This window comes from Asterias amurensis, chromosome 8, assembly GCF_032118995.1.
Source record: "Asterias amurensis chromosome 8, ASM3211899v1".
In the NCBI taxonomy this organism is placed as follows: Eukaryota; Metazoa; Echinodermata; class Asteroidea; order Forcipulatida; family Asteriidae; genus Asterias; species Asterias amurensis.
Window position 1 is genome coordinate 4,084,897 of NC_092655.1, and position 12,416 is coordinate 4,097,312.

At 38.5% G+C, this 12,416-nt stretch overlaps 1 protein-coding gene across 1 annotated transcript in view; it reads left to right on the forward strand.

The window, feature by feature from the left end:
* The first annotated feature begins 4,878 nt into the window (after positions 1-4,878).
* The window catches only part of LOC139940691 (serine/threonine-protein kinase 32A-like), a 79,463-nt gene continuing 71,925 nt past the window's right edge, over positions 4,879-12,416 (forward strand). The window contains exons 1-2 of the mRNA XM_071937052.1: positions 4,879-4,998; positions 10,837-11,471. Of these exons, the coding sequence (XP_071793153.1) occupies positions 11,420-11,471 (52 nt within the window). The 5' untranslated portion in view covers positions 4,879-4,998; positions 10,837-11,419. The remainder of the gene's footprint in view (positions 4,999-10,836; positions 11,472-12,416) is intronic.

Sequence of the window (12,416 nt, forward strand, 5' to 3'; positions counted from 1 at the left end):
TTATGGTAAGCCGAATTTGGTTGTGCTTTGCATCTTGTTGCAGCCCATTTTAAATTGGGCCCAGGTTGTTATCCTCAGTCACACAACGGGACTGGGTGGGTTTGCCCCAACCTCGTTCTCATGTGTCATCAATCTCCTACGCTATTTTCCCTCAGCATGCGCTGCTCGCTCGTAACCCATGAAATTTGCTAATTAGAATGTGCCAGTAATGGGCCTTATGTTTTCTGTCTCATTGATCTAAGTGACACGTCTCAAAATGTATGTTGTTTGGAAGCTCCTGCTTGAGGACAGTATTCAGTTTTACATTAATTCTCTTTCTTCTTGCAGGTTTGGTTCTGGTCACCTATGATTACTTCCCATCTCTTTCCCTACACTTATACAAAGCAGACTTCTAATCTGAAAAAGAACAAGTCGACCTTTAACCGGGTGAACTCCAACAAATAAAACAATTTTATAACAACTCCAGTTCCCCATCAACAATAAATTTCAACTGAAGGCCAGTCATAAAATGACCATTGTGTTAATTAAGTAACTTTGATCATAGAGCAAGCTCTATGCTTTGATTGAGAGTGGTGTTATACTTGCAGCACCTTTCATGTCTTCTCCCAACCAGGGACTTAGCCCGTGTCCGAATGAGTGGCTACAGCTAAGGCTGGATCACCGCGGCACCATGAGTTGAAGTGTAGGGCAACAGTCGTAGCCGTTGCTGTGTTATCAAAACCGCCAATTCGTAATCGGCCCGATTTATGACTGGCCTTGTTCAAGTTGTCAACAGGTCACGCAAGAATTTCACGCCCGCTGCACCCGAATTGGGTTTGACTGTGATTTTTGTCCAGGGACGTATCTAAAATGAGAAAAAAAAAGCTTTTGAGAAAGAACACAAGAACTTACATGTGGCTTACCCCCTGCGGTTGGTAAACGAGAAATTAAGTAGTTTTTTTCCATGAAGCTGACAAATGACTGAATTAGGATGACATTGAAACCATTTGAAACATGCTACGCTACGTTGGGTACTATTTTTGACTGTGTTTTCCCAAACTGCGAAGTCACGCAACTCTAATGGATTTGCCCTTGTGTATACTATACGTATTGTTGTTTTATCGAGTGTCTTCTGTTTTCCATTTTAACCTATTTATAAAAATATGTGGCAACAATATTGTGTTTTTCGATTCTTTAGAATCATAGAGTTTCCCTTTTTTTTACGTTGGCAATCCACGGCCAAGCAGAGGCACTCCCATTTCCGACTGAATTAACCCCCACCCCACCCCCGGTCGGGTCAGGGACCAGTTTCATCAAGGTCTGTACACAAAACTTGCCAAGCACAGAACAGTATTGATTAGAAGAAACAGGTTACCAGCCCAAATTATAATTCAGCTCTGTTGTGGCTGGGCCCTCCTCATTTCTTGGCTGGCAAAGAAACCTATCAAGTTGTTGTATTTGTATGATACATTTCTGTATTTTCTAAGCAGTTTTATTAATTTATTGTCTAGGTAGTACACTTAATATAGTAGTAGTTTTTCGATAGTTCGATGTGGGGGGGGGGGGGTTAGGATTCTGGGCGGTGCGTCATATCTGGGCAAGGTCATTAATAAGCCGTAAACGCAGAATACTTGTTTGAATTGCCTTTAAAATGTCCGTCTGTAAGTCTCGTGGGATGCATTATTGCTGTTCCATTTCCGTCTTCTTCAGGGAGATTGCGAGAGGCTTGGCCGGCCCATTATAGGGTAATCAACCTCAAGGCTCAAGCTCCGATGTAGTAGTCTGCGTTGAAGTACACTTTCGTTTATTTGATAACAATTTGATGCATTTGGGATAAAATGAAAATGAAGAAGATTGGATTGTGACAGGGATCTAAGGTCTGTGGTGACGTGTGTGCTTGTTTTGACGGCCAAAGACTCGCAGGTTTCCCGTCCAATTTCCCTGATGAGATTCTTTTAGGTCACGTGGGCCCAATTTCATAAAGCCTGTTATTAGCATAACGAATTGCTAAGCAAAGAAAACCTTTGCTTATAAAAATAGGTTACTGTCAGTAGCGCTTCTCAGGTCCAAATTTGGGGGAATAAAAAACGGATGTTTATAACAGATTATTATAACTTCAAAGTATATTGGAATTATTCGCAATGCTCTTCGTTATGATAATAAATAAATAATAATACATATTTATACCGCGCTTAATACTTCGTTTCTAAGCACATGGTGCTGCATGGTGTCCTGTGTGAAGACTAGGAAAGCTACGTACTAATAGCAAAGCTTTCTACTATAGAAAGCTACATACTTCTAACCAAGTAGGTTTTTTGTTGTGATTACAAAACCCTTAATGAGCAATTCATATAGAGTCATTACAGACAATATGCAGTGATACTAACCATTCAGAGATGGAATTTGGTATGCCATGTTTGTTTCATGTCATAAGCTGGAAGTATGTTGATTAGGAAATGGAACATATGCCTACAAGAATTCAACCGGGGTACTGCTTTAGAAACACGAATCATGGCACAGATTAAAATTACTTTTTGGTTGAGATGTGAAAGTTATCTCAATCTCAATCTTCAAAAGCTATTCAGAAATAACTTGTATATCTTTTTTATGGATCAGTCGTTTTCTGCTGGTCTTCCCCCTTAAAAAATACTCAAAGGCTCTGACCATTCGTGTGCTGCACGGCCAGCTAATGGGTTGATAATGCTGACGCCCTCTCGTGAACGGTAATTATTAGTTGGGGATTTAAATATTGGGGAAAAGGGGCGTGTCTGTGATTCATGATACTCGACTAAGCTTGGGCGTGGCGTGCACAAACAGACACTTTGCAAAACTTAAAGTATCTAGGCCTGCCTATCCATCTAAAGAGTTGAAAACATTATCACGATGCATAAGGCTCATGAATGCACCTTAAATCGTCCAGGCCAAACTAGTGTCCTTAATTGGAAAAATGTGTCGATTACCTCTCAGTGAGTTGTCAATACAAGGACTACCTATCAGGAAATTAATTTCTCACCAGTGAGGTTGATCACTCGAGTAGGTTGATTTGTTTTCAAGATCTCTTACCTTCAAGTAATAAACTTTGTGTAATATCAGTCTCTTTAGTTTGCTTGAAGTGCTTGTTTTCCTCTCAAAGCTTTTACAGAGGGGCCGTTTAGAGACTACGGGTATCAATTGATGTTGTCCTGGCAAAAGCGAAGGTTGTCCATAAAACAGGCGTGATATTTAGTTGTCCGGAGAAACACCCACAATAAAGACACTGGAAACTATTGATATTGTCAAAGACCAGTCTTCTCACTTCGTGTATCTCAACATATGCATAAAATATCAAACCTGGGCAAATTTGAGCTCAAATGGTCGTTGAAGTTGGCGAGATCATAATAAAAACTGACTTGGTAACGAGCATTGGATGGAGAGCTAACGGTAGAAACGACTCACTCTGCCTAAAGTAACGTAGTTTCTGAGAAAGAGGAAATCTCCCACTAAAAAAATAAAAGACTTCTAGCTAGAAGTGTTTTATTCTTATCTGAAAGCACACAAATTCGTCCAACAAGGGTGTTTTTTCTTTCATAATTTTCTCGCAACTCATCGATGAGCCCAAATGTTCATAGGCTTGTCATTTTTTGCTTATGGTGGGATACACCAAATGAGAATCCTGGTCTTTGACAATTACCAAACATGTACCTTCCCTTTAAGGGAGATTGAGCATGAGAAGGGTCAGGAGGGCAGGTGTCCCAGTGAAGTTTGTCCCTAATGGGAAATTCACGTGGACTGTGAGGAGGATTCAAAAAGAGAGCGCTATACAAAATAATTACCTTTGAGTGTCCCTACGTTACATTGTGCAGCACTTACAATCGTCCCTCCATCGATAAGAGTGTTTTTGTATTGTATTATCCTTAGGTATTCCCAGTATTGTCCCGCCCTGCCTTCTCCTGGAAAGGTGGGATTTACCAAGAGTGTCCAGTTTCTTTAACATAATTAGCCAATCACTGCATTTCTGATATTTACTTTGTATTGAGTGCCTTTGGAATGCCCGTGGGCGTTGGCTGCTTAGCAGATTCTTGTAGCAGGGACCGTTGGGTCATTTCTGTTCCTGTTTCCGTTGAGTTCAGTTCAAAGTTTATTTTAGTTCTGCTCCTGTAATTGTTCGTAGTCATCCCTCGTAAGTAACCTTATCTGTAGTGGACACTTGGTAATTACTCAAAATAATTATTAGCATAAAACCTTACTTGCTAATGAGTAATGGGGAGAGGTTGATAATAATAAAATTAAACATTGTGAGAAACGGCTCCCTCTGAAGTAACGTAGTTTTTAGTAATTGTCCACGAATTTGATTTCAATACCTCAAGTTTAGAATTTGAGGTCTCGAAATCAAGCACCTGGCTGAAACCACACAACTTCGTGTGACAAGGGTATTCAATTGAGCTCAAATTTTCACAGGTTTGTTATTTTATGCACATGTTGAGATACACCAAGTGAGAAGACATGTCTTTGGCAATTACCAAAAATGTCCAATGTCTTTAACCTACCTAAACGAAACTTTCCTTATGTAAAATAGGAATTTATTTAACCCACCCAAACAAAACTTTCGTTATTCAAAATTATCTTTGTTTGGTCAATTCGCGTCGGCAAGATGCCGTTATCTTCCCACTGCCAAGCATTCCTGTTTGTTATAAAATGTACATGGTTAGATAGATGTTTAAAAAGTAAAATACAATGATCCACACAAATATGGCTCTAAATTGCATGGTTTTCCTTTTACTTTGCGAACTAAAACGGTCGGCCATTATCCGAGTAAGCAAAATGCAATACCGCCCTCATGTGCTGATTGATTACGAGGTCGGTATCGATTCATTTTTTATTGGTTTGACTTTCTAGCCGATTTACAGGAGTCGATACCGGAGGCAGGCTAGAAATGTGTGTGCGGAAATTTAATGAGCAGACGATAGTTGTTTTGGATTGGGATGATACGTTTTGACAGTTCGTAAAGTAGTTGGCAAATCTCTCGGAAGTCCAGCTTAGGTGAGTAAATTTTCATTTTTTGTTTTCATTTGAGATGTTTAATCCAACTTAGACTAACTTCACACGGTTTTTAGTGTAAAAAAACTTAGTGTTGCAAGTTTTTGCACTAACTTTTCTAATGTTTAATTGTGCAGTTTCCAAAAGTCGAAACGCCTTCTCCCGAACGCACACAGTGTCCGTCCGGACCAAAACACGCAGAGTGACTCATTGTTTAACTCAGTCAGTGTTTACAATTGTTGTGTGTGCAGTCGAGTAGTTCCTGTTTCTGTCTCATGATATTTCCCAGGACCCATAAAATGCTTTAAAATACTAAATTGCTCAAGAACAAAAGTATTTCTGTCAAAATGAAGTCAGCCTTGCAATTGCATCAGCTCAACCTTCAACATGTGCAATTGTTTTGTTTACTGACACCGACAGTGACATACAGTGACAATACTACCTAGACTAGTTCTACCTAGTCGTAATTTACTGTTTTACCATAGAGGAGTGAAATTTACTGGATGTCAGTGTTTTGTTGTGCAAACCATAGCAAGTCTGTACTGTGTAAATGCTTTAATTTTTGAAAGGGCAAGGCCCAAGGGCACCAACCAAGGCCTGTTCCCCTTCAATAATATTAATAGTAAAAAAAAATATGAATACGATGAGGAAATTGAAAATTTTCGATGAGATATAATGTACAAACTGACGTGTGAAGCCCAACTCTGCGCCTGAAACGTGCACATTACAATGGCGTGGTTGTACGGCTCCATACGTGTGAAGCCACAACCACGAACGTGTTAAGCATGGTTGTGCTTGAGCCCTGCTTGAAGAAACCTGTAACCATTTGGATTCTTGTGGACTTTTGGCACAAAGACAAATTCTTACTGTCTTTCCCTTTTCAGCAATGTGTTTAAAGGGGGACTGAAAGTGACATTATACCAGTTAGTAGCTGCCAGCAAAACAGCAATTACTATGAAGGCTACCTGTGCAGGTTAATTGCTCATACGTGCAAGCATAATTGTAGTGCTTGTTTACATAATATAGACAAATAATACTTCAATTATTGGATGCATTGGAGTGTTGGTCGCATAATCACTCGTAAGGTGAAATCTGGATTATTCCAATTCTAAGGCAAAGCCGAGTGTAAACGTAAAAGCCAAATTTCACTAAGGAACATCTTTCTTTAAAAGTGCACGAACGAAATGCATTCAATATTTTTTTTTAAATAAAACATATTATAGGGCTTAACACATAATATTGTCAATTGTTACTCATAGAAGATGCTTGCCTAGTTGTCTCTGACATAAATGGGTGCAGCCACAGCACTTTCCCTTTTTAAGTGACACACAAAGAGACAATCTGTGTTACATTGACGGGTGGTTGAGAAAACATTTGAAAAGGTCAACAGATAATCCAGGATGATTTAATCTGATTATTTTTGTGCACTACTGTGTCCCAGTGGAAAGCAGTGAATTTCACACAGTGTATGAAAAAACATAAATTTTCTTTTTCCTCTGCACAGCTTCCTTTTCAGTACAAATCAAATTGTTCTTCTATTGGATTTACGGACCATACTTGCATCATCTCTTAACCAGGGTGTGAAAAAGCTTTTGTTCATGAACTAGAAACTCATTTTAAAATTCATTCAAAAAAAAAACATTCTTAAAAGCATTTCCCACTCCTACATTGATTAAAAAGCTTGACATTTCTGACAAGTGATGATTTTGAAAAAGATTGAGAAGACACTGGGTAATGGCATTGGACCAGTTTTTAAACAATTATTTACATTTAATCCATAAAACTTTGGGCTGCTAGACACAAGAAGCAATATTTCCCTGGTATTAAAATCATAGTTTAAAGACACTGGACACTATTGGTAATTGTCAAAGACCCAGTCTGCTCAATTGGTGTATCTCAACATGCATAAAATAACAAACCTGTGAAAATTTGAGCTCAATTGGTCGTCACAGTTGCAAGATACTGATGAAAGAAAAAACACTGTACACGAAGTTGGATGCTTTCAGATGCTTGATATCGATACCTCAAAAGCTCATTATGATGGACATCAAAATCAAATTCGTGGAAAATTACTTCTTTCTCGGAAACAACATTACTTCAGAGTTACAAGTTATACAGTACAAGTTATGTACACGTAAATGAAAAAGTACAACCCGATTGTGCAGGCTTAGCCTGGCTAGATGCCTTCACTTTAAATGTGCATTGAGTTTTGGGGATGCCACCTAAAACTTTGACCTCTGTTTCTGCTGTTGTGATGTTGGTGTTTCTTGAAATATTCATGATGATTTAACGTGTCCATGGCATTGCCCTTTCATCAATGGAAACCTTGAATCTTTGAAAGTGCTTTTTCAGCAGAATTGCCAATTCATGAATTGTTCGGGTACAATAGTACATTATCGCACAAAAGGTAAATTGTGTTTGTTTTCTATCCACTTTTGTCGTGTGATATGCAGCGAATTAAAAAATCTATTGTGGGACCTTTATTCAAAAGTAATCAATGATCATTATTTGGTCTTTGTTCATTTCCTCCAAAGAGAAGCTGAACAAAGACTAATAAATTACAGTTTTCTACGTCCTAAACACCATAGCCCAGTGGCTATTATTGAGTTTTGTATGTCGTTCAAGATCATGAAGATGCGCCTTTTGCAATACTGCATGGAGGGGTACAGTGTACACAACACAGGGTGTGTTGCAAAGCAGACATTGGATCTCATACTGGTATTTCATACTTTGGTTTTGGAACTGGTCATTTGTTTTAATCCTATGAATAGAGATATAGGGTGGCTTTCTACAACAACCATAGGATGTGACATACACCCATGTTTTAACACTAAGTCCACTACACCCTAATGTCTGCTTTAACTGCTCATGTTGTCACCCCTGTCATGCCTGCTCCGACTCAAGCTCAACCTTTGCCATGCATGACACCCCTGTTGTGACACCCCACAATGTATTCTGACACCCCACAATGTATTCTGACAAATGAATGTTGCTAATCTTAACTCCAACCCTAACCCTCACCTTAACCCTGGTGTATAGATCTTGGGGGTTGTTGCAGCATTGGGTTGTCGGGAACACACCATGGTTTTGATACAGAGAGGTGAGAGCAGTCACCATGTTGTTAATGTTTTATGTCGTTACGTAGCACTACACAGAGCTGCCTGTGTATTGAGAGAGTTGCGAATCGAGGTAACAGTTTTCTTTCTCAAGTGCTTGTTGGAAGCCATTTTCAGTCTAACGGACCAATGTACAACATAGCACAACCTATTTTGCAGTATGTAGTCAGGCACCCCGCATGCGCATGTATGCAGGACCTGTTTGTTTTTAAAACAAAAATGTCTTCTAATCACAAGTTGTCACAGCTCTCTCATTACAAAGCTCTGCATCATACAGCACGATATGACTTGACTGTCTAACTGTAGATTGACACCAGTAACATTAGTGCCTGTTTTAATGTAAGTTCTGTATAGCCCTCCAGTGCACTCGAGTATAAATAAATACATGTACACAATATTGTAGTGTGACAAATAGTAATTGAAGCTGTCTTTTTTTTCACATATCCCATTTATGGAGTGGTTTAGATTTCATAAACTTGACATTTATATGTGAAAAAGAAAAAAGGGTTCACCTAATGCCAAAGCTGCCCAGCCCTGACCAGATACATGTATCTGACTTGTTCTGTATAATATAGAATTTCAAGCTCAAATTTTTTCTGTAATGGATTATATGTACATGGTAGGTACTTCAGTTACATTTCACTACTGTGGTGTGATTTACAGTATATTAATGTGGGGCCGTGTGTCACCAGTGTGAACACAATGCGAGTATTACAGATAATGACTAGGTTTAATTGGGCACGTACACACGAGTGCAAAGTATGCAGTCAAAGCAAAGTATGCAGTCAATGTTTGCCGAAGCATACAGAAAAGTAACATAGATTGATATTCTCTTTAATATAAAGGTTTAAATGTAACCTCCTTTAAAGGATGTCAATGCATTTTATCACCAACATGTACAATGAGGCCCTCTTGTGGTCAAGTGTACATATGAGGTATATTGACCAAGTATTGGCGTTAGGGGTTTCATTTCATTTACATTTTATGAAGCAGCCCTTCATATGGGTGGGATTTTGATGTAGTATAGTAGTGTTACATGTATATTGAATAGTTGACCAGTTCATTATATGAGACATCCTTTTGTGACCTTCCTGCATGTCCTGGCTCTAAAAAGAAGTATTGGCCTTGGCCAAGTGGATAAGAACACCGGACTCAAGCTCTGGTCTTTCTGATCAGCAAAGTGAGTCCCGTTCATGACAGTGTCGCCATTAGCAAGACACCTAAACCATGATTGCTGTGTCATTTGGACGGGACATAAAGCTGTAGATCCAGTGTGCTGAGTAATCACATAAAAGAATCCAGTGCACTTTCGTGAAGAAAAGGGGTTTGCCCCATTGTTCCTGGTTTGATCAATGCAGCATAGCGCCACAGCCTTTTGAACCATTGCATGGTTCTATTAAAGAAATACAAGGTCTTAAAATGTAGCTCCCTATACTCTGCAGGGTAAAAATACTAAGCGCTTTGATATTCCGTTTTATAAAGCACTTCACAAGAACTCAGTATTAATATTGTTCTAATTACGTACTGTTATTGTCAACTTGTTTTATGACCAGAAACTGGACACAATTGTTGGGAATTCAGTTCCTGTTTATATTGAACTTAATTCAATCTGTAGAACAAAAATTGACAGAGCAAAGACCTACTCATAGAGAATGCTCTGCTGAATTGTACAATCTTCCAATACTATCTCCAATTGAATCATTCACCTATCAAGCCTTATCCCTTTTCTAATCTGTCCCTCAAACAATCCTTTAATCCTATCATACCAGTAATCTCATTAACCCTTTTCTTCTGGGGATGTAATTATTGTGTACGTTTAAGCTTAGAGCAATGTCCAGCCATGTAATCCTGTTGTAAACCTGATCATAACTTTCACTTAATTTCCATCCTACAATGGTCAGTAAAATAATTAATTTCTTGAGGGGAGGGGCACTTGTCTTGTACCCCCAAACCCCCCCCCCCCCCTCAAAAAAAAAAAAAAAAATGGGGAACAAAAGAAAACAAAAGAACAACAAAAAGAAAAACACAAACAAGTAAACAACAACACCCTGAGGCAGGTCGTTAGGCCTATAATAAATAAACACAATGTTGCTCCATAAGGAACACGGTACCTCACCATCAACAACAGAAATAACAAAAACAGGAAAGAAGAAAATGAACCAAAACAAACAGATCATAGTCTGCAACTTAAATTTTGTAGATGTTTTGCAATGTATGTAGTTGTCCAGCGTTGTTTAATTACAGTGTAATTGTATCCTATTAAAATGCAAGCTCTAAAGTACATTCCTAATCTCCTTTTACCACACAGGAAATTTGTTGATATCCTCTACTGATACAAACATAGGGACTGATTTCAGTTCATAATTAAATTGAACTATTAAAAGAGTACATGTTGTATGTTCAATTAATTAGCTGCACAACCGTTTTGATATTGAACAAATATGAAATTGGTGACGTTAGTTTGTCCTGGCATTGTGATTGTGAACACAGCCACTTGAACTCTGACTCTTCTGATTAAACTGCGTTTATTTATAAATCACCAAGGTTACAATCAGCTATTGAATACCAACAAAATTAAAGAAATTGAAAACAAAATCCACTCCTTGTGAAACCATTTGAAACATGCTGGTTGGCGGTTACAGTGTTCCCTAAATCAATAAGATGCGTTCTATTTCATTGATGCAATTTTATAGCTTCGCCTGTTTTTGCCCTTTGATTAATGCAGGTAAGACCACGTACATGTACGACGAGGGACACACAAGACTGGCTCTCCTGCTGTGGTAATACAGGCAACGCCATCATGGACTGTCATACATACAATCACATCAAGGTTGTGTGGTGAGGATGCTAGGGGTTCAGTGAGTGTCGTCGTATCCTATCAGTGAGCTATACAGTCTCCAGCCAACACTCAGCCCGTCGGGGAGGAAGATACACAGCCCTACGTGGATCATTGCTTGGAAAATCAAGTCTTCTCTTCTTGTGACTGCAGCAACTTTTTTTGTGGACAATTGCAGGAAATTTCTACATCTGCTGGTGATTCTAGAGGGTTTTGCAACAACAAAAGGGAAAAAGCTTCCTGGATGGTTTACATATTGTGATATTTGGTACACAACGCACCGCTATGCAGGAACCCGGCAGAGTGTAATAGACACACCGTCGACTGAGCACCCCCCCCCCCCTTCCCAAATCTGGAATATTGAGTGGCCGCAGTTGTTACTGCTGTCGGGAGGTTGTCATTTTTTAATTGGAAGTGTTTTGCCCCGGTGTGGGGTAGAACCTTTGATCTTGTCGTCAAGATAGGGTGCACAATGGGAGCCAATCATTCCGGAAGGAAATTATCATTTGATGAAAATGGAGAAGGTGAGACAAAACTATTTTATTTCTCTCTTCTTTTTTTTATATATTTTTTTTACGAGAAACTCACAAACTGAACAAGTATTAAAAATAATTAAGTTGTTTCAGAGATGATGTTATTGTAATCGGAGTGTTGTGATTCTCTTACCTGGTACATTGGGAGAATTTGGAACAAAGGATGCCTAGAAAGCATAGGGAATAAGCCCCGTCATGGTATTTTCATCAAAAGTGTTGAATCCGCCGTGACAGTCGCAAACACATTGTGGCAGCAGCATTCACAATACAAAAACTACAAAAATTGGAATCTTTAAAAAATGGAGATTCAAATTTTGTCGATGCACTCTTAATAATTTATTAGTTTCACTTAAACGCAGGCATTTTGCTTACTGCCATTACAATCGTAACAATGAGGCTTTGAAAAATTACACAGTTCTTCAGTCAAGGTCATTCCAAAGGATGACCCTACCTTTTTTCAATTATAGCTGTATTGAACAATTGCCTGTGTAGCATAAAAGTGAATTAAATTATTTTAGAGGTTTACATTTGCAGGGGGCTGTGCTGTCAATTTGATTATACATGACCACTATACACCATAGTAGTCTAGGTTGCATTATAGAATAATGAAGTTGGTTTTTAAATCATCTTTTTTTTGTTCCACATTTTGATCATTTTGTGAACTACATGTTTTATCGATGTTGATCGTCTTTTCACCGCGGCTATTCTGGACTCTGTACAATACTTATGTTTAATGTGGATGGTTATTTAAAAAAGATTTTTAGTAGTTTGATTTGCATGAGATTTCAGTCATGTCATTGTAGAGAATAATGCACAAACTAATAGGTTCAAATATTCATAAAATGTAAGGCAGCGCAAAAATAAATAGAAAAGTTTATAGGCCCTATTTAACTTATTTTTGAGTTTTAAATTCAGTACACTCAACTGATCTGACAC